The sequence below is a fragment of the Macrobrachium rosenbergii genome, chromosome 20, assembly GCF_040412425.1.
Source record: "Macrobrachium rosenbergii isolate ZJJX-2024 chromosome 20, ASM4041242v1, whole genome shotgun sequence".
Classification (NCBI taxonomy): Eukaryota; Metazoa; Arthropoda; class Malacostraca; order Decapoda; family Palaemonidae; genus Macrobrachium; species Macrobrachium rosenbergii.
Genome location: NC_089760.1, coordinates 48348610 through 48371529, shown reverse-complemented (window position 1 = coordinate 48371529; position 22920 = coordinate 48348610). Strand labels below are relative to the sequence as shown.

Genomic DNA, 22920 nt, shown 5'->3' with positions numbered 1-22920 from the left:
GTCCGTACTTGCGAGATTGTAAGCATGTGAAACTTGTCACATTGTATGTATAAGTTGAGACGAGACAAGTCTAGAATTACTCTTTGCTTGTCTGAGTCTTTCTTTGGGACACTGAACAGACAGCCTTGAAATTTCAAGTGCCTGACTTTCTTTAATGCCTTCTTTTGCAGGAGGTCTTTTGCATAGTCCAGTAATTCTTTGGATGGAGGTTGATGGAATCTGACTGGCGGAGGAGGCCCTCTGCTCCAGCTCCATCCCAGACCTTTTGAAATTATGCTGTGGGCCCATGGACTGAAGGTCTAATGGTCCCAGAAGAGATACAATCTCCCGCCTACCTGAGGAGGCTCATTGATTGGAAGAGGTCTTACTCCCTCAGCCTCCTCGGGCTCCTCTTCCACGCGAGAGAGGTCTGGACGCTGCTCTACCTCTGTAGGCGGCTCTGGCTCTACTACCCCTCGCATGTCTACTGTATCCCCGAAACGCCCCTTGGTTTTCAAACGAGGCGTTGAAAGCTGGGGACGTCACGAAGGCTGGCGGAGCTGAAGCTTGCTGAGCCGGCTGCATCAGTACGTACTGCGGCTGAGGCTGTGCCTTAGATGTGGAAGGCTGTCCGATCTGTGAGACCGGTACCACCTGAAGCACAGTCTGAGCCTGAGGCTTCCGATAGTTCTGGAATCTCCTGAACCTCTTCCTTTCCTTAGGTTGAGGTCCGGAGGTCTCAGAGGACTTCCTTTTGAAAGGAAGACCCCAGCAAGAGCGAAGACTCTGGTTCGCTCTGGTTGCCTCTGCCAGGACATTATTAACATCCTCTGGGAAGAGGTTAGGTCCCCAGATAGAGCTCTTCATGAGTCTATTGGGCTCATGCCTGATGGTGGCGTTGGCAAAGATGTGCTTTCGGCAGTTCTGCCTCGCGACCACAAAGTCATAAAGGTCCGATTGGAAGGATGCCAATACATGTAATGACTTTGTGAGGACCTGAAACAGAGGTTCGTCTGTATAGGCTAATGCAGTTACCTCTGAGATGGTGACGGAATGAAGGGAGCGACTCAACCTGCATCTAGTCTCAAACTCCGTCTTCAGCAGAGCATCCGGAATCCTGGGAAGTTGCTCGCTGAACAGGGTGGAGGCACACTCGGGATCGAGTTTCCCTACCGTAACGTTGCCGGAGCTACCACCCAACATTCCGAATCTCCGGGGAAGAGAAGAGAAGTAGGATCTGTCTCCCAGAGTTGAGGTATGGGTTTGCCCTCTATCCCAGCCTGAAGGGTCAGCTCTGCAATCTTAGTAGTGCAGGGGGTCGGGATAGAGTCCCCTACAGAGAACATCGTGAAACTTCCTTTAAAGGGAGTAAGTTTCGTGTTCTTGCACTCCCAGTCAGTGAGAGCGCGCATCAGGGTGGATTGAGCTTGGTCCCTAGGAAAGATGACCGTTTCTTTAGGGACCTTATCGGATCTAATCCAGGCTTCCTCAGTTAACCTGGCAAAGCCTGGATAGGGAGGCACTAGGTTGGCCAGAAAGAACTCTAGTTCTTCCAGACGACGAGTGCCCAATCCCTCTATGGTCAGTGCACCTTCATGCAGGGGGGCATGCAGGGCCAGCCGCCACAGGTTCCCCTTATCAAAGGGGGGCAGTCTGGAAGCATCCGGGACAACATGTGACTGCTGTACTGCTCCGGATTGGATGAATCCGGAGAGCAAGCTTTCCTGGGCCTGCATCCTCTGTGCCAATGACACCACTGACTGTCCGGAGGTCTCTAAGCTTGTGACAAGCTGAGACGAGAGATCTTGTAGCCGAGCTTCAACCTTAGAGTCGATCCTCTGCATCAGCAGGTCGACGAAAGCCTCAGAGTCGAAGCTAGGCTGTGGGGGCTTAGCCTTCGAGACTCTGGTCCTCGACCCCTTAGACAGGGGAGTAGCCTTACTTAAGGACGTCACTGGTTTGGGAGCCAGTGACGACCTAGAGGGAGCTGGCGGATTAGACCTTTGAGGTCTAGAAGACTTGGGTAAGTCCTTCTTCAGAGATTTCACCTTGGGGATAACAGACCAAGATCTGTCCCCAAGGATAGCTGACTTGGAAAATCCTTGAAAAGAAGAGGACGAAGATGGTGAACTAACTAAAAGTGATCTAATTCCGCTACTTCCACCTGCCTCACTTACCGCCCTACCTTCTACCTGATGGTCATCTACGCTCAACGGCTTGATGTGGATGTTGATGGCTGCTACCTATTCCGTCACCTCTTCGCACAGATTTTCGTCTTCTGGGGGCTGCGTCTCCTCCCTGATCCTCGCAATGAGTGGGGCGGCCACGTCCTTCGGTACTGTGGCGGAGATCCGAGCATTCGGATAGAGGAGATTGCAAATCTCCTCCGACAGTACGTAGGGGTGGCCAGACGCAACATTTCTCCCAAATCCGCCGACCCAGGTCTTCAGGGTCGACAGCGAAGAGGCTCGGATTGCTTGGTTAGACTGAAAGAGAAGATAGGCCTTGCTAAAAATATTCTTGAGCAGCCGGAACTTCCAATTTTTTATCGCATATATCCATGTGAGTTATTAACATCAAAAGGGACTAAAGGTTAGCAGTCTCTTGTCACTTACCGACTCATCTGTTACCAGCTTGTAAAAAGCGTAACATATCTCACAGCCGTCTGGGTGCCAAACGACCAGGTCCCCAACATGCACCGCGCAGCTGGAGTGCGAGCGGCACACCTCGTGTCCGCAGGGTTGTTGGAGGACGGCCGTGCACCCTTGCTCCTGACAACGTACCATCTGTAAGTGGAATGACGGTACATGAGTATCATCAGGGCAAGACCCGCCGGAACTAAGTCCGGCGGCAAAAGTCTATCTTAACAAGATTATGGATGATGGTACATGAGTATCATCAAGGCAAGACCCGCCTGAACTGAGTCCGGCAGCAAAAGTCTATTTAAAACAGATTTATGCTACGCAATGGTTAACTAATATTTTAGTTACAAGCAAGCACTCTATGTTACTCCGCCGTGACTTGTCGCAGAAATCTCATTGTGTCACATAATATGGAATCGGCGTAAATTGAGCGAAATAGAGTGTTCGCATATAGCCCATCTCTCAAATCGCCCAGGGCAGTAACCAAATAATGGAAACTGTAAAACATGCCGGAAACCATACCCACCGGAGTGGTTAAATGGACAATAACAAACGAGAGATCCGACTAGTCTGGCGGAGATTCCGCCGCCTCAAGCAGGCGGTAAACACAAAGTACTTTAAAAACAACTAAATCTATCATATCGTAACTCTTATTTGCTTTCACGGGAAAGGTAGGTGAGTGGCGGAAACCCGACGGAACAGCGACCGGTCAGGTGGATGCACCCTCCGAGAAGCCGAGTACAACCTCCTATACGGAGGTGCCGAGCGCAAGCGATCGGCTTTCCTCTTACGAGGATGTCGCCCAGGCAGCGTCGCCAGATTCTAATCGTTCAGGTAAAGAAGGACTAGGCTAAATACACGAAAAAGCCGGAGCATAACCTCCTGTTCCTAGCCTACCTTCCAAAACCAAAACTTTTTGGTCTGGTCAGGAAGGCTAGGATGAGCGCTACAGGTGTGGGGAGAGAAGAACCTTCGTATTAATCTAGCCTCACCCTCCAAAACCGAATCGGCCTGGTCAGGTGGCAAGGTATGAATTGAGGAGCCCTCTCACTATTCTAACCTCACCCTCCAAAACCTAACGGCCTGGCCAGGTGGGCTAAGTGTGAATGAGGAACTCTCTCACTAGCCTAACCTCACCCTCCAAAACCTAACAGCCTGGTCAGGTGGGCTAAGTGTGAATGAGGAACTCTCTCACTAGCCTAACTTCACCCTCCAAAACCGTAAAACGGCCTGGTCAGGTGAGCTAGGAAGCCTGAGCATCGTGTAAGAGCGCAAGTCATGCCTAGCCTAACCCTCCAAAACCGTATCACGGCCTGGGCAGGTAGGCTAGGCTAGTAACTACCAAATGATAGAATTAAAAACCAACCTTGTTATTAGAGCAAATAATATAAAATATAATGTTAACCACCCATGATGTGGGTTAGCCTAAAGATTATATATATAAACATAAATGATTCGGTGGCAGAGAAGGAACCCGAAAATCATTCGTAGGTAACATTAGGTACAAGATGGCCTACCTCTGACGCCGAATCACATGCATAAACTAATCCAGGAATGGACATGTCATCCATCCTTATACACATTAGCTATAATCATGATAATAATAATAACACCATCGAGAAGGTACCAACTCGCTGGTGGAGGAAAGGAAACTAATAAAAAGACTCAAAATCTATGATCAGAAAAAGTTGAGCCTAGCTCAAGCCATGATACAAAAGTTCCTTTGCCTCTAAACCAGCGACATGGTAATTTCTCCAAAATATGCTCCAAAAAACGAAATGGAGTAAATGGAAAGTATCTAGCAGAATTTCGTTCTGCTAACGATAATGCGGAGACTGAAGGTCGAAAACGCAACAGAGACAAGCATGGCCTACGTTCGGCTGTGCACCTGGTAAACATATTTTACATACAGTTCATAAATACTGTGCCTCTCACGTTTAACAAACCAACCAGATAAAGTACTCAACTTAGATGGTGTGAAATCCTTGTGGGATGACATGATTAAAGCTGTAAATGGATCAAAATCACGAAGAAAAAAGAGACACGGTGTTCACGTGTTTGTGCTAGATTTTGGAATGAAGATGGCGGGCGCGAGTGGTAGGTGGCAGCAAGCGGAAGGTAATGGGTGGATCGGCCCACCCATGTTGGGGGCTTTGAGAATGGAGAAATCTGTTGGGCGAATCATCTGTGATAGTGGCTACCACTCACCCCTTAGTGCATACCGACACCATTGTGGTGATCGATCCAGGGGTAGTAACCCTGGCATTATGGATAGCTTTTTCTCTGGTATATTTAGCAATATTTATGCCTAGAAATGTGTGCTATTGGAACCATTTCACTGGGTGACACAGGTCGAGCCCAGAAATGACTATTAAATATCTTTCCTCTTAGTGGGGGTCTTGCCTGCCACCTACTACTCACTCAGCTTCAAACTTGGACCCAGAGCTTTATATGGATACTTATACACACAGCCAATAAAGATTTCTTTGTATAAATACAATGTACACACCTTTAAGAAAAGAGCCCTTTCCTCTTCCTTGAAATCCTTCTCAAGGATATCCCACAGCCAACAAACAACACGGTGTTTATCATGAAATCCTCCATAATACTGTGTGTGGCGGCGAAGATCTTTCAGGTCTACAGCAACATTATCTCCAGATATCAAACGCTGAAACTGAAATGGAAGTACTTTACAATTAGCTATCATCAAACTATACAATTATGGTTTGAAATATACAAAAAACTAAAGTTCTTTTTTTTTTAAATATAATCTTTACACTATAAACCCTTGTAATAATCAAATTAAAAATTTATTAGAGATTCATAAGCATTAAACACCAACAATTATCTCCCAATATCACTCATTAAAACTGAAGCAGAAAGGAGATTAGTATCAATTATTCTGAACACACAGAATTGTGGTTTAAAAATTTAAGAGAAACCAAAGTTCCTCTTTTATTTGGATCTTCACAATAAAAACTCTTGTAACAAACAAATACTGAATTTATTACATGGAGAGGTCCTTAGACTTTCAACAACAGTTACCTCTGGATATTAAATACTGACACTGAAAAGGAAAAGGATTAGCATCAGCTATTCTTAACAAGAATATAAATGTGGTCAGAAAAAAAAGTGATACTCTTTTATTAGAATCACTGAACTATAAAGGTCTTGTAATAATCAAATTATAAATTCCTTACACAGAGAGATCCCTAAATCTTAAAACACCAACAATGCAAAATGGTTAGTTTCTTGCTCTGTAATCACAAAATAATATTTTTTGTTCCTTTACTACAAACCTATTACCTTTCTAATCATTTAATAATAATAAGTTTGCTTTTAAAATGAACAAGTAGAGAAAGGGCCCTAATTTTCTGCATACTGATCTTGAGATTTTAGTCTTAGTCTAAGCATGGCCTGTGGATCCTGGACTTCATTTATCTCACTTTGAGCTGGCATTCTTGGCAATCTTTTTATGAGAAGTGCTAATGGAGATGAGTCGACAACAGTTAGGTCTTCATGATCATGTATGCTTTAGGTATGTGTGTGTGACTCAATGTTACATGGTGACGTTCTAATTTTATGTTCCTGTGCCAAGTTTCTTGTGTTAGGTTATCACCAGCAATTAACTCTGCTACTCAAGTTAGTATTCGGTACTTGAGCCATTTCTCAAAGAAAAAGAATGGGAAAAGTAAAAAACCTCTGCATAACAGAAGAATTTTGGGTGCAAGTTAAAATTAACCACAGTTGGAACTGTCTGGCACGAGTGGGTCCCCTCAAGACTTACGTATACCGTAAGCGCATTCCGCGAGTGATAGACACCTCTAATACCAGGTCTAAGGGACACTGAACCCAAAGGACTGCTCCAGACTCTGCACGAAAGGGAGTCAGCCACATCCCTAGTTCTCCAGATCTAGCCACCCACGAATGCCAACCAAAGGGATTCTCTTTCACAGTGCCACTAATCTGGTGCACTGTCATCGAGTAACCGACCTGAAGTGTTTTGTTTTATTCATTTTCTTTTCCTCTTTTTATACTACTCATGGCCCTCTGCGCAAAGCAGAGCTCTTTGTGCAGAGGGCCATTTCCTTTTAGTACAATTGGTTTGTGCTGCTACCTGTTGTCATTCTTTGACACCTGCTGGCACCCCAGTGCCAACAAGAGCGAGTCCACCCATAAGGTTTTACTAACCAAGGGCCACTCCATCAGTGTGACCTTTGAACGGCACACTCGGCCACAGAGCCACCTTATTAAAAGGTGCCATCCCATCTAAGTGCCACCAAGGTTAAGGGACACTTCCCAAAATCATTTTAATTCCCAAAACCATTTTAATACGTCCTGACCTACCAGAACCATGTCAGCAGAACAGTACCAAAACTTCATGAATACAGGAAAGGAGGCAGGTCTCATGGGAAAAGAGCTCACCAAGTGGGAACAGGAAAGGCTTGATGCCACACCCAAAAGGAAGAAACAAGAAAGGGAGGAGCAAAGACAGAATGAACTGGAATAAGAAGAAAGACAGAAGAAGGAGAGAGAAGAACAAAGGAAGTGCAAAGCAAAAGCAGAAAGAGAAGGGCAGAAAAATAAGAAGGAAGTATGAGCTAGCTAGTCTAAAAAAAAAAAAATCCAAGCTTGAGAAGGCATGACAAGACAGTGCCACAGCTCTAGCCAGCCAACATATCTCTAACCCCATACCTGCTCTGCATAATCCTTCTATATCCAGCATCAACTCACTGATACCAAAGTAGGCTGAAGACGAGCCAGAGGTGTTGTTGGAGGAAGTACCAGAGGTGTAGTTGGAGGAACTAGAAGTGAAAAGCAAACCACAGCATCACAGAGATGGAGAGGGCATTACTTCTCTACAAGCATATGGAAGGTAAAGTAAAGGCCACCCTCTGCTCGCTGGATACTGTACAAGGGAAAATATTGAGGAAGTTTGGAAGGTGATCACTAAGACTTAGAGATATCCCCGGAGAAAAGGAGACAAAGGTTTAGGTCTCTCCCAAAAGAAATCAGTCAGACCCGGGCTGAATGGGCCTATCACAAGACCCGAGCTGGTCAGCACTGGCTCGACTCCATGATGTGTACTAATTTTGAGGACCTGCTTAATTGGATGATGCTGGAAGATTTCTTCCAGTGTGCTCCTGGGCCCCTCACTGTGTACCTCAATGACAAGCAACCCAAAACACTCATGGAAGGCTGTCATATGGCTGACAATTGGAAGACCTATAACCCATCTTCCAGAACGTCTTACCGGCGCATAGTGCCACCCGGACATCTCTCAGGGCCGGATCGCCCGAAGAACAGGCTCCCTCCAAGCCTCTAGTGTGTACCCACTGCCATAAAAAGGGGCATTCAGAATCAGAGCCTTACTTTAAAGGAGGAACTATCAAGAAGCACCCTTCTAAGTAGTTCAAGACCCCATTGACAAGCAAACCTCTCCACCCACCATCACCATAGGCAAACAAGGCCATCCAAGAGGCCCCTGCAAAGACTGTGGCGATCCCAGACATTACAGTGCTGGATATCCTGCCTGCCCAAAGCATAGCACCTCTACCAAGCACGTCACCTGAGAAGTTGTATACTCAGGCAGTCGCAGTAGCACCCAATGATGACTCTAGCCTGTCAGAATTGACCTGCCAGCTATGGTGGACACCACATCTGATCTGCCTAACTGCCGCATCCCAAGGGCCACCTAGTGCCACTGTAGACAAAAAGAACTGTTGGACAATGACTTGAGTAGAGCATCATACTAAGTCCATTCCTACAGTCAAGCTCCAGGTCACGACATCTTCCTTGGGGCACTCAGAAACTGCATTAGTGTGGTAAGATTAGGCACAGAGTCAAGTTCCTGATGGGACAAAACCTCCTCTGGGGATGGCCTCTCCCAACACCCCTCCATTGCCAGGCTACCTCCGTAATAGAGGCATCGACTGTAGCATTACCTGACACCAGCACAGAATCACCTTCCGCCTGCCGAATTAGCTTGCAGAAGGAGCACTCCCAGTGCAAGGCAAAGCCAAGTCCTCCCTCCTCACAAAAGGAAAGCCACCAAAATCTTCCTCCTCACAGTAAAAGGAAATTAACAAAAACCAGTACCACTGTAAGACTGGCAAAATGAAAGGGCATTCCACAAATTGGTCTGGATGCCCCAGCAAGCACCACAGCTGTCACCAAAACCAAGAACGTTTCCGGAGGCTCCAACCTCCCCTTAGGACAGGAATCTCTATCTCAGCCCAACTCAGGCTCATCTAGGGGCTTTGCACTCCTGACCTGAAATCTCTGCCAGGGCCACTTGAGCGCCCAGAGCAGTGCCATTCTCCGTCAACCACAGACGTTCAGCAGTTACCAGAATTGAACCTTGTACCTGGCCCTGACTTGGTGCCAGTGCTAGTGCCAGATCAAGCCACTGATCCTCCCTCCTTCACGAGATCCACCAAATTTAACTGAGTTGGTCCTCGCAAACTGTGAGCCTCCAGCACCCAATGATTATTCTTCCTCATCACTTCCGTCCTCAGAGGATGACCCTCTGGCAGAACTTGCTGCTACACCTTCTCTGGTCGACCAGGAACTGTCCTGCCAAGATGCAGAAGCTGTTACTGCCCTTGCTTCAGATGTCACAGCAGCTGGAGTTGGGAACCTTCGGGTAGCCTCTGGGGTTACCCCTGACTTCGCTCCCGACGGCACTTCTGGCCTTTCACCAGAGTCGGTGCCCTCATAACCTCCTAGGACTGTCATAGATAGACCTTGGAGGAACCCAAAGAAGAAGAAGAAGAAGAAGGGGCGGAAGAGATCCATTTAGCCTAATAAGTGCCACGAGCTCTCCTTGGCTCTTGTGTCTTATTGGCACAGTGCCTCTCTTCCATCACAGAGTGATCTTGGCACCTACCCAGGGGAGGTAGCCTGAGTGATCTCTGCTTAAGTAACCTCATACCTCACATCCTAGACAAGATCCTGTAATTAGCAGGAGTAACCTGGTAAGTGTAATAGAAAGAATTTTGTTAATCAAGTATTGTCCATATGTTAGAGCTAGTACACTCCTGGCACACTTGGCACAGCACCTCATTTGGGTAAAGTGTATACCAGGCACCAGAAATCCAGAGAAGGTTGTTCGGGTACCTCTCATTGGGTTATACTACCTATATTAGATAAGATATATGAATTCAGACCTGTCCTCTAGCCTTGCAGGCTGAAGGACACATCCTAGCCATTGCTGCATTGAGTTACATTTATTAATCCTTTGGGTTTATATTTATCATAGAAGTAAGAAACTTTGTATTTTATAAAACTTGATGTATGAAGATAGTTCATTGTCAACTGAATGGGTACTACGGCAGCTAATCTTATGTAAGACTAGTGAGAAATTGAAACTTGTTAGGCATGTATTTTGAGTGTCATAAACAAAAGATAATTAAATATCCATAGACACCTTTGAGTAGTGTTAGGATTTTTTTTAGGTCACCTTTCCCTCTAGAAGTTAGGTGTGTCCCCTGAAATTAGCTGCATTGCATAGACAAGACCACGTAAAGCGAGGGAAGGAAAGTAAAAGTCATAGAGGCTGGTGGCTCTTTTCTCATACAGACCTTCACGTCTGAAAGGGAGTGGATGGCCTGCTTCAAGGGGGGGGGGGAGCTGTCATAAATATTAAGCTACCACCTCTATTGCAAGAATCCATAAGTTGGGAATTCCTGTGGATAATATAGTTAGACTAGGACCCAGGGATGGAGTTACAGCCCGTATACTTGAAAGTTAGAATGAGAAGGACCTCTAAATGATAGTAAGCCTTTATGCCCCCTTGTTATAGAGGTGACTTACAACTTTAATCCTGCCCTGAGCTATTTACTGGTCTTAGAATCCTTCCAGTGCAAGTATTATCCCAGGGGAGAGTCAAGGCCTTCCAGCCTCCGCCAAGCCCTGTAAGTTGAGGGAGGACCAATTAATGCCTCCTTTCATTGAAAATTCTGTGCAATGTGGAAGATAACACAGTATGTGTCTGTGAATTAACTTGAGTACCAGTATACTTTTCCTAAGACTAAGATTTCCTATTTCCATTTCCTTTCTTCTCCCCTCCAAGTAAATCTCCTAAACTCCTGCTACTATGCATTTGAGTGTTCCTTGTCGTGTAAACTAAATGATTTATTGTTCTTTGCATGAATTAAGTTAGGGAAGAATATCCTTTGCTTCCCAAGCCAAAGTTGAAACCTCCCTCAATAGTGATACATTAATGCTACTGATAGGGTCCTTTATGTATTAAGTTTAACTGGAATAATCTATTTCCAGAACCGTGCTGTCTCGTCCCCTCATTGTTCTGCAACCACCGCCTTGCAATTCTTGCCTCGAAGAGGCACTCACTCCGTTGCAACCCAGCCACCGGCTCCCTTGGTCTCTTGCAAGACTGTCAATCTAGGGCCGAGGCTCTTCATTTACGATTCAAAATTATTTTGAATACTATTTTGAAAGCTATGTAAATATCTGGTAATGATGTTTCTTTACTTACCAATTATCCTACTGGTTTGCACACCAGTCAACATTATTTTACTGTGTAACTGATCCATGTAAATCTCCTTAGTAACCCCAGATATCCTATATTGCGCTGACTGTTTGTTGTGATTTCACAACTTAATTTGCCAGGCTAGCTTGCATCCCAGCCCTCAGTTATCCCCTTGCTCACTGTGTGAATAAGGAAATTTAATAACTCATTTACAACCAGCTTTCAATGGCGACCAGCTTTATTGTGTTAATGTAATATACTGGGTAAGTAATCTGTTTGTTACATTTCATTACAGATTTGGTTGTGTTTAGGTGCCCTTCAGGCCAAAGTGTAAATTAAGCAATGCCTTCAAAGCATTTAGCAGCCAAATCTGTAACAATATGTATATTACATATATTATGTATGTGTATATATATATATATATATATATATATATATATATATATATATATATATATATATATATATATATATATATATATATATATATATATGTGTGTGTGTGTGTCTATAAATACATAAAAATGGATATATGTATGTATGCATATGTATGTGTATGTTCCACATACACTTTGAAATGCACTGAGCAATTTCAACCAAACTTGGTACACATATGACCTACTATCTCAAAAAGAACACTGTGGGGGTAAGACATCACTAGCACCAAAAGGGCACCAAAGGGGGTGTGGGTGGAAGGGCTTTCCTGAAACAGGGCTGGTTCTGCCAGTGAAACAGGGCTAGTTATTCCCACAGACTTAGTATGTTTACGACTTTATCATACCTAATTTTTGTACACTACACGACTTACTATCTGGAAAATACTACTGTGGAGGTCAGACATCAATGGCACCAAAGGGGGGGGGTTGGGAAGGGGCTGACAGAGAGAGAGAGAGAGAGAGAGAGAGAGAGAGAGAGAGAGAGAGAGAGAGAGAGAGAGAGAGAGAGTAGAAGGGGTGTTAGGGAGAAGAAAGAGGGAAAGAGACAGGGAGGGTTGGAGAGAGAAAAAGAGGGAGAGAGTGAGAGAAATAAAGAGGGAAAGGAAGTGAGAGAGAGAGTAGAAGGCGTGTTAGGGAGAAGAAAGAGCAAAAGAGACAGGGAGGGTTGGAGAGAGAGAGAGAGAGAGAGAGAGAGAGAGAGAGAGAGAGAGAGAGAGAGAGAGAGAGAGAGAGAGAGAGAGAGAGAGTAGAAGGGGTGTTAGGGAGAAGAAAGAGCGATAGAGACAGGGAGTTACAAGAAGTTACAAGGATTAAGATGTCTCAAAGACTCATTAGTCCATCCAAGGAGACATCGTGCGCTCACTTATCTCTAGGAGCAAGTTTTACTGTTCATTCACAGCGTTCTAATGATTTTGTCTAGCTTTCTTTTAAACTCTTCCACACTGTTGCTGTCTACAACTTCTGGTGGCAGTTTTATTCCACGTCACATAACTTGTATGTAAAAAAGTTCTTGCAATGAGATGTGTTGTATCTCTTCAGTTCTAGTTTCCATCCATTATTTCTTGTCTGGTTTTTGTTTAATGTGAAGAGGTTACTGTCTACTTTTGTTATGCCTTTCAGTATTTTGAATGTTTGTATTAGTTGTCCTCGCAATCGTCGTGTTTCTAAGCCATATATGTTCATGCTCTCTAGTTGTCTGTGGTAACCTATTTGCCTGATGGATGGAATTAACTTTGTGGCTCTTGCTTGTACCCCTTCTAATCTATTTATGTCCTTTCTTAGTGTTGGTGACCAAAACTGTACTGCATATTCAAGATGAGGTCCAACTATTGATGTGTAGAGCTGCAGCACTGTTCCCTTGTTTCTGTATTTGAACTGCCTCTTTATGTATCCCACTAGTTTCTGTGCCTTTTTTTCAGCTTTTATGCACTGTTTTGTAGATTTTAAGTCCTCAGTAATAATGACTCCAAGGTCCTCTTCTTCTTCTACACTATTTATGTCATTCCCAAGCAGCATATAGTTGGCATGAGGGTTGTTTGCTTCTATTTGTAACACTACACTTACCCAAGTTAAATGGCATTTGCCATCTTTCTGACCACTCTCCTATTTTCCTTAGATCATTTCTAAAACTTTCCACTGTATTTGGTTCTGCTGCATTTACTACTAGTTTGGTGTCATCTGCAAATTTGGCTATCCTGCTAGTTAAGCCTACATCAGCATCATTATTTTAATGTAAATCAAAAACACCAGCGGGCCAAGGACAGAACCCTGAGGAACTCCACTTGTCACATCTGCCCATTCTGATTCTTCATCGTTTATTACGACTCTGTTTTCTATTAGTTAGCCAATCTTCGCTCCAGTCTGCTATTTCTCCTACTATGAACATGCGTAAAGAATTCTTTTGGGTTTCCTTACAAACTGATACAACTCTCTTATCCTCATTTATCTTTGCATTCTTACTAATCTCTCCACCATTCTACACAGTTATTTCTGAGTTCAGTCCCGTGTCAGCCGGTGAAATTCCATTACAGCACGAATTTCTAGGTATAATAATGCTAGATATACCAGAGAAAAAGAGCTTCCAGGAAAGCTGGGGTTACTACCCCCAGTCGAGCATCTTCTAGGAAGACGTCGGTATAAGGAAGGGTGAGTGAATTACCACTACCACGGAAACATACTCGAAAGATCTCTCCTTATCAAAACCCCCTACACTCAACACCCGCCAGGACGGCGACACCAGCGCCACCTACCTCATTCCATTTTCTAGCACGTGATTGCGTTGATTTCTTTTGTGTGCTCGTCCTCCTTTTTTGGATTATTTTCATCTTCGCCATGTCATCGAGCAGCTTTACCATCTCCAAGTTAAGTACCATCTTCTTGTGGGGTTTTGTTCTATTTTTTTGGCTGTTATGGTCTCGTCTTTTCATAAATATTGAGATCTTATTATGACGCCACGGCGTCCTCCGCCAGCCATGTCGACCGCGAGGCGACTCCATCAGTTCTTTTCTGTTGGGGTTGTCTCCTTGTCGTTATAGATAGAGTTTTGCCCCTTGGTTCCCATCCGGGTGGGTTCCCTGCGGTGGCTCCCCCCTTTGTTTCACGTAATTACGTTTCATTGGCCTGTCAGCCTTTGTGAGGGTGATGCCCCGTCCAGGTACCCCCCCCCAGGTTGGGTTCCTTATTATTTTTGGTCTCTATTAGGCTAATTATTTTATTCTTGGAGATGGTGCTCTCTTTTTATTTTATTTTATTTTTGTTTACCTCCTCGTGGTGGCGGCAGCCTCAGATCTAACCACTTCCCCGAGGTAGGCTACGCACCCTATTGAGCACATTTTTGTTCCCATTTTTATGTGTGATGGTTATTTAGTGGAGTAGGCTTGTTTTGCTTCCATCCCCTTGCCCTGGGTGTGGAGATCATCAGGTTGAGGGAGTTTTGGTTGCTGTTTCCTCCGGGGTCGTTTTTTGGTGGGCAGAGTGAGCCCCTTAGTTCTCTTCCTTCATTTGGGGGAATAGAGTTCTTTGGATGTGTTTCCTCTAGGCTAGTCGCCTCCTTGCCCCCTCTTCTCGATCCCGGTTGGTTCTCGGCACAAAATTTCTCTCCCTGTTGCTTCCTCCTCCCCCCTCCGCACTCCTCCCTTTTTCCTAGCCTATACTAGGTTAGGTCCCTATTAGGCTTCGCCTAGGAAGGAGTCGGGCATCGGGCTGGGTAGCTTCCAGTAGTAGTAGGCTACCCTCCCAAGTTTCATTATTCTTGGAGGTATGGGTGCAGTTGAGCGGGTGATATGTTTTTCCCCTGTCTCCTGTTCCCTTCTTGGTAGCCTACCTCTCTCCCCTCCCACCCCCCCCCCTCACCACCCCTCCAGCCTTGCTCTACTCGCGCGGGTGACGCTAGATGGCGTTTTCTCCGAGTTCAGGGACTCCTCCATTTGGTAGAGGGATTCGCTCCCTCCCATACAGTCCCTAGCATCGCTGTGTTGGTGTTGGTGGTTCGTTAGCTCGAACGTGTTCGACACTCTATCCCACACCTCTCGTCTCCCCGTCGGGTTACGTAGATAGGGTAAAATATAATTGCTCCGGCTTATGTTATAAACACACGAGCATCTTGCCCATCTTGTTTCTCCGGCGGGGAAGTAAGTGAGGAAGGGATTTATATTATATAAGGGGAGCGGATCACTCCGGTCTCCGGAGTATTTACCCTTGTACCATCACTTGTTTAATGTTATTGTTGATGAATTGATATATTTAGATAAGTCTGTTTATCTAACGGAGTACTCTCCTCCTTTATATTATATATATACGTGAGGCCAGTTCTACACCCGGGGGCTCCGCCGTTATTTTTACTGGCAGCCCTTGTGGTGAGTTCTTGGTGTCTCATTCTTTCATTCCCCGGAGTATTCCGGGGTCTGGAAGCTTTTACCTTCCACTCTGTGTAATTTAGAGCTTATTGGCCCAGTTTATGATAAGGGAGTTCTTCTCCGCCGGAGTATTCCGGTTGTAGTCGAATTTCCCGGCCTTGCCGGCTTTAGATTGCTTAGGGTGGTGGGTTCATGTACTTTTTCTACTTACAGACTGTTCGCTGTGAGGAGCCGGGTGTACCGCTTCCTCCAACAACCCTACGGTCACGTGGTGTGCCGGACCCACGCTGGTTGTGCGGTCCGACTCGACGACCTGGTAGTTTGGCACCCTGATGGTTGTGAGGTTTGCTTCGCTCTATGCGCAACCGTCCAGGATGAGTCGGTAAGTGACAGTCTTCCTCCGTTTACGCTCCTCATATTGTATATTGTTTACAAGGTTCCCGGACTGTTTTTCGTTCTTGGCTAATTGTTGGTTTTCTTGCAGGCGGACGAGTCTTCCAAGAAGTCTGCCTTGGAATCCCTCCAGGCCTGGGTGGCTGGGTTTGGCAGGAATGTTCCGTCGGGAAGCCCTACGCCCTCGGCGCTAAGTTGAGGGACCTGCTCTACCCGGCGCACGGGTGGCGGCCGCAGTGCCAGAAGATCTTGCCACCCCATCATCCAGCAAATCCGGGATGCGACCCAGCCACCCCAAGTGGATATCCTCTACGCCGAGGTTTCGGAGGACGTCGCCGCCTTAGACTTAGACCTGGAACCCATGAATACCGAGCAGGACCAGGTAGTAAGTAGCGAGGTAGGTGAGGTTGTTGGGGCGGGCCCCCCCCTTTTTGACTCCCCAGTTTCATCTGTTTCTTCATTCACAGGTTTTGTGAAGTCTTCCTCCTTGGGTGATAGAGCTCCGTCTGCTATCCCCAAGTTGAAATTGAAGACTTCATGGAAGGCGAAGGGCTATAAGTCCTCGTCCTCCAAGAAGGCACGCCCTTCCCCGTCGAAGGCTAAGGTCTCAGCACCTGTAGCCTCCGGGAGCAAGTCTGGTTCCTCCGGCAAAGGCGCGAGTAAGAGGGCTGCAAAACCAAGCCCTCCTCGCCAGCCTGCCTTTGACGCAGAGGCCTTTGCGAACCAACTTTTCAGGAAGTTCACGGAGGATTTGGACACGAGATTCAGTAAAATCTCAGAAAAGTTGGCCAGTCATGATAATATACTGGCGGGAATGGCTCGCCCACCCCCAGCCGAACCCCAGTATGTCATCCCCGACACAGCGGACCTCCCGCCGTTCGATGTCGGTAACCCTTGGCGTTTCGCCCTCCGTGCCATCCAACATGATGGCAAACTCACGGTTGAAGGTCTTGGTACGAGACGGCTGGAGGAATTGGAGTTCTTCCCCGCCGATCTCTTGCCCCCCTACCCAGGCTTCGTGAGATTAACGGAGGAAGCATGGATTCGGTCGGATAAGGTTCCTAGGGAGACTGTCATCGTCCCTAGGGACCAAGCTCAGTCGGCTCTCCTGCGCACTCTGACGGAGTGGCAGGCAGAAAATACGAAGTTGACTCCTTTCAAGGGCAACTTCACAATGTTCGCCCTGGGAGACAACCTGCCCACCCCTTGCTTGAACAAAGTCGCTCTGGCTACGGCCCGAGCGTGCTTTGAAGGTAATCCGTTACCGCAGCTGAGGGAGACAGACCCCACTTCCTGGTATTCCCAGGAAGTGATGAGTTCTGGGTGGACGCTCCGTCCCACTTTCACTGTCGGGAAACTGGACCCCTTCTGTGCTTCCTCACAGTTCAGTGAGCAGCTCCCAAGCTGCCGGAATCTTTGTTGAAGGCGGAGTTTGATGCCCGGACTAAGTTAGCCCGGTCCTTGAACTCCGTCTGCCTTACTGGAAGCTACTGCCGTCTCCTGCGCGGGGACGAGCCATTCTTTCAGGTCTTGGCTAAGTCCCTGCTGGCTGGCTTTCAGTCTGACCTTTTCGAGTTCATCATGGCCAGACTGGAATGCAGAAAGTTCATTTTGCCGATGCCACTATCCGCCACGAGCCTAACAAGCTCGTTAAGAGCTCGATCTGGGGCCTAACCTCTTCCCAGAAGAGGAGGTCACAAATGTTATGGCCGAGGCTACAAGGGCCAACCAACCAGAGTCTCGCTGGGGCATTTCTGCCTACAAGCGCAAGACCCCAGAATCTGGCGGCCCCAGACGAGAGGAGGCAAACGTTTCAGGAGGCATAAGAGGCCCCACCATCAGGCGGTAGTTCAAGCCGTCCCGGTCTCGGCAGTGGCACAGCCTTCCACCTCCAAGGCTCACCCCCAACAGTATGTGCTGGTCCAACCAGCTCATTCCCTTGCTGCGCCCTCGTATGTTGCTTCGCCAGCATACAACCCCACCTATGAGGGCCGTGGATACTTTCACAGCCTTAATAGGATCGCAAGGGGGGGAAGAGGCAGAGCCCCTCATAGAGGAAAACCCAACACCACCCCAAGAGGAAGGCCTGGACGTGGTAGAGGGAACAAACCCGCTCCCTCCCACTGAGAACAATCTGGTAGGTGGTCGCCTGTATTGGTTCAGGGACCAATGGACCTTCAGCCCTTGGGCACACAGCATTGTGTCCAAAGGACTAGGGTGGAGCTGGATCAAGAACCCTCCTCCTCTAACCAGATTTTACCAGCCACCCACATCAATCCTACAGGATTACGTGACAGAATTGCTCAACAAACGAGCAATAAAGAAAGTAAGGCACCTAAAGTTTCAAGGCAGGTTATTCACTGTTCCCAAAAAAGACTCCGATCAGCAAAGAGTGATCCTGGATCTGTCGCGTCTAAATCTCTACATAAAATGCAACAAATTTCGCATGCTTACGGTAGCTCAGGTACGGACTCTACTTCCGCGTGGAGCCGTCACCACCTCTATCGATCTTTCAGACGCTTATTATCACGTCCCCGATTGCGCTGAACTTCTCTCAGTTCCTCGGTTTCAGACTCGGGAATCAAGCCTACTCCTTCAGGGTCATGCCCTTCGGTCTAAACATTGCGCCCAGGGTATTCACCAAGCTGGCGGACACGGTAGTGCAACAACTCCGGTCCCGAGGGATATCCCTAGCAGCGTACTTAGACGATTGGATAATTTGGGCACCAACAGTTCTGGAGTGTCAGAAGGCTACGTCCATAGTCATCAACTTCCTGGAGTCGTTAGGTTTTCAACTAAACAGAGAGAAGTCCCGCCTGACTCCGGAGTCCCGGTTTCAGTGGCTGGGTCTCCAGTGGGATCTGTCCTCTCACACGCTGTTATCTCTCCCGCCTCCCAAGAGGAAAGAGATAGCATCTCTCACCAGGAAATTTCTCAAAAATCAATCGGCATCCCGCCGATCCCAAGAAAGAGTCCTTGGGTCTCTTCAATTTGCCTCAGTGACGGACCTGCTCTTAAAAAGCGAAACTAAAAGACATAAACAGAGTGTGGCGGAGTCGAGCCAATGTCAAGCTCAGAGACAAGGTCTCCTCTATTCCTCGAATCTTAAAGACAAGACTGCGGCCTTGGACCACAGTCAGAGGCCTGTCCAAAACAGTTCCGCTTCAATTTCCCCCTCCGGCACTAGTTGTTCATACAGACGCTTCCCTAAGCAGCTGGGGGATATTCACCAAAACAGAAAGTACAAGGAACGTGGTCCACAATGTTTCAGCAGTTCCATATAAACACCCTGGAAGCTATGGCGGTCTTTCTAACTCTAAAGAAAATCCGCCCCAACCGGATTCATATCAGGCTGGTATTGGACAGCGCAGTGGTAGTTCATTGCATCAACAGGGGCGGCTCCAAATCAGGTCGAGTAAACCAAGTAATGGTTGCTATCTTCTCCCTGGCGAACAAGCACGGCTGGCACCTGTCAGCCACCCACCTAGCGGGGTGCGGAACGTGGTGGCGGATTCCCTGTCCAGAGCTACTCCGTTGGAGACGGAGTGGTCCCTGGACGGGGAATCTTTCAAATGGATTTGCCGCCAGGTTCCGGGTCTCCAAGTGGATCTGTTCGCGACGGAGAGCAACTTCAAGCTCCCCTGTTACGTGGCCCCCAACCTGGACCCTCAGGCGTACGCCACAGACGCAATGACAGTGGATTGGAACAATTGGGAGAAAATTTATCTGTTCCCTCCAATAAATTTACTGCTGAAAGTATTACACAAACTCAGGACATTCAAAGGTCAACCAGCCCTAGTAGCCCCTATTGGCCGAAGAGCAATTGGTTCCCTCTTCTTCAGGAACTTGGATTGCGGAGTCTTGGATTCCCAAGCCCATACTGACCCAGACAGTACAAACCAAGACTGTGTCAGCTTCCTCAAGAATTCAGAATGCCCTAGTTTTATGGACTTTATAAAATTCGCAGCCCAAAAGGAACAAACATTGACCCTGTCAACACTCTGTTTTTAGAATCAGATAAAAGAGATTCTACTCTTAGACAGTATGACTCAGCAGTCAAAAAAATTAGCCTCCTTCCTGAAAGCATCTGAAGCCAAAATCATGACGACTAATTTAGGAGTTTCTTTCTTTAGATCACTGTTTGAGAAAGGCCTTGCTCCGGCCACTATTACCACAGTCAAGTCAGCCCTGAAGAAAGTATTTCTATACGGCTTTAAAATCGACCTTACAGATTCCTATTTTTCATCCATCCCCAGAGCATGCGCTCGTCTGAGACCCGTATCACGCCCACATTCTGTTACGTGGTTTCTCAATGACGTCCTTAAGTTAGCATCAGAGATGGACAACTTTCATTGCTCTTATCAGGATCTGTTAAGGAAGACTTTATTTCTGATTAGCTTGGCTTCAGGTGCTAGAATCTCAGAGCTATCGGCTCTCACTAGAGGTGATAATTTTGTGAACTTCCTCCCGTCCGGAGAGGTCCTCCTTTCCCTGACCCTAGATTTTTAGCCAAGAACGAAGACCCACAAGACAGATGGTCTCCTTGGAAGGTGGTGCCCTTCCTCAAGACCAGTCTTTATGTCCAGTTTATACACTTAAATCTTACCTTTTAAGAACTCCACAGAGTAAGTCGGGTCCTCTTTTTATCAGGGAGAAAGGTGGTACACTTTCACTGAATGCTATAAGACAACAAATTCTGTATTTTATTAAACAGGCCAACCCAGATTCAGTTCCTAAGGTTCATGATATTCGAGCAGTTGCTACTTCCATTAATTACTTTCATAATATGGACTTCTCAGAACTATCTAAATTTACGGGTTGGAAATCACCTCTAGTGTTTAAACGCCACTATTTAAAAATCGCTCAAGCCCTGAAATTTTCTACCATAGCTGTGGGAAGTGTCATCTCCCCACCTTAACTAATCATATCCTTGTCCTATCCTTTCCCCCCCGCCCGCCTGCCTCATTTACTTCTCTGCTTATCCTCCTGGTTGATCATGCCTCACTGCCTGGCTCCTCATATTGATGTATCTTGTCTCTGTTGAGTGGAAACTGTAATCTGACATGTTATGATTGTTTTTTCTTGTGGGGTACTGGGCGGTTTTTATTTTGCTCCATGTACCCCAGATATATGTATATGTTCTGTATATGTTATTTTTCATTGATTTTGTCTCTTACGTGTTTAGCCTAAGTTTACGTGTGTAGCTTTAAGATTGTATATGCATTTATCTTATGCACATTTCATGTTTCAATATGCTTTAGTAATGTTAAGATTTTTTGGGGCCTCTTCCCCGTCGTGCCGGGGACTTCCCCACTTTTCATAGTATTAAGTTTTTGATGTGCCTTAGGTTTAGTATTCTTGCTACATGTAAGAGATTCCCTGATTAAAATTATTTTCGTAATTTATGTTTTTTTCTTCAGATTACCCTCTTTTCCTCGTAGTTGCAGCCTTGGCATGATTCTCTATCACTATTTCACCGGCTGACACGGGACTGAACTCAGAAAAGGGATTTTGACAAAGGAAAAATCTATTTCTGAGGAAGGTCCCGTGTCACCCGGTGACCCTCCCTGACTCACCTAGTACTCCCCTACTTGCACATGCCAAGTCTGGGGTTAGTGCTAGCATGGAATGAGGTAGGTGGCGCTGGTGTCGCCGTCCTGGCGGGTGTTGAGTGTAGGGGCTGTAACGGCTCACCGCTCTGTTCCAGGGGTTTTGATAAGGAGAGATCTTTCGAGTATGTTTCCGTGGTAGTGGTAATTCACTCACCCTTCCTTATACCGACATCTTCCTAGAAGACGCTCGACTGGGGGTAGTAACCCCAGCTTTCCTGGAAGCTCTTTTTCTCTGGTATATCTAGCATTATTATACCTAGAAATTCGTGCTGTAATGGAATTTCACCGGGTGACACGGGACCTTCCTCAGAAATAGATTTTTCCTTTGTCAAAATCCCTTTTATGCCTGCTTGCTTCTTCTGGTGTTGGGTGTGGAGTCACTGATCTCTGCATTGTCTCTTTCTTTTATTTTATTTTTAATTTCTTTGTTGAACCACTTAGGCTGAGGGTTGCTGTTTGTTTATATTTTCTTTAATAGTATACATCTGGAGCATTTTTCTGCATATTCTTCTAGAAAGACTTGCCATTAGTTATCTATGTCTGTGTTCTTGTCGTACTATAGATTTTTAACATACTTTAGTTTTTTTAGGTCTCCCTGATGGTAGTCTAATCTCTTTAGTATCTTCTTTTCTTTTTTATGGTGAATATTAATATGAAATGTAATAATTCTATGGTTGCTTTTGCCTAAATTTACATCTACTGAAAGGTCAGACATTAGGTTATCTTCTGTTGATAGGGCGATGTCTGGTATGTTGTTTCCCATTGGTGGAGAAATTCATTTTTGACAAATTCTGCAAGTCTCTTGCATTCTAAGTTTGATGTGGAGGTCATAGTGTCCCAGTGTACTGCTGCATTGAAATCTCCCATTATTATGCAGAGTTTGTTTATTTCTTATCCTACCAGTGCATACAGTTCCTCGTCAGACATTTGTGGTCGATGGGGAGGTCTGTACACTGGTATTAGAGTTAAAATTTTTCCATAAACTGCTTATACTGATGCCAATTACTTCTTGAGCTGTTGTAATTTTACACTCTATTGGACTGAGCTGGTCCTTGACATGTAACATACCACCTCCACCTTTTTTATTGGGTCTATCTTTTTTGAACAATTTATATCCTGCTATTTGGTGCTCTCCTATAAAGTCTCTTGTTTCATCTCATATCAATGTTTCTGTGATACCAATTATGTCTAATCCTTCACTTGCTATCAATGCTTTGAACAGATCTACTTTGTTCTTGACTGTTTGTGAAAGAGATCCAAGCCTCTCATTCCTCACTTTCTTCCATAAAATTCATCTTAATTTCCTTAATTACTCCATGGCACTCAAATATTCTGGTTATGATTTCATAATCAGTATCCAGTGGTAAGACAGTACAAAGGAGGACATTATATTTGTTAGCTGCGACTGATTTCTTCAAGTTTTCCTTTTTTGATGACGTGGAACTAAAAACTTTTTCTGGACTCTGTTTCTTATCAGGAGCATGTACCACTGGATTTGTGGGCTTGTCAGAC

The 22920-nt window shown here is 46.0% G+C and overlaps 1 protein-coding gene across 1 annotated transcript in view; it reads right to left on the bottom strand.

Annotated features, from left to right (window-relative positions):
* The window catches only part of LOC136849338 (ubiquitin-protein ligase E3B), a 961194-nt gene that overhangs the window by 116860 nt on the left and 821414 nt on the right, over positions 1-22920 (bottom strand). The window contains exon 18 of the mRNA XM_067122699.1: positions 5131-5295. Coding sequence (XP_066978800.1) covers positions 5131-5295 — 165 coding nt within the window. The remainder of the gene's footprint in view (positions 1-5130; positions 5296-22920) is intronic.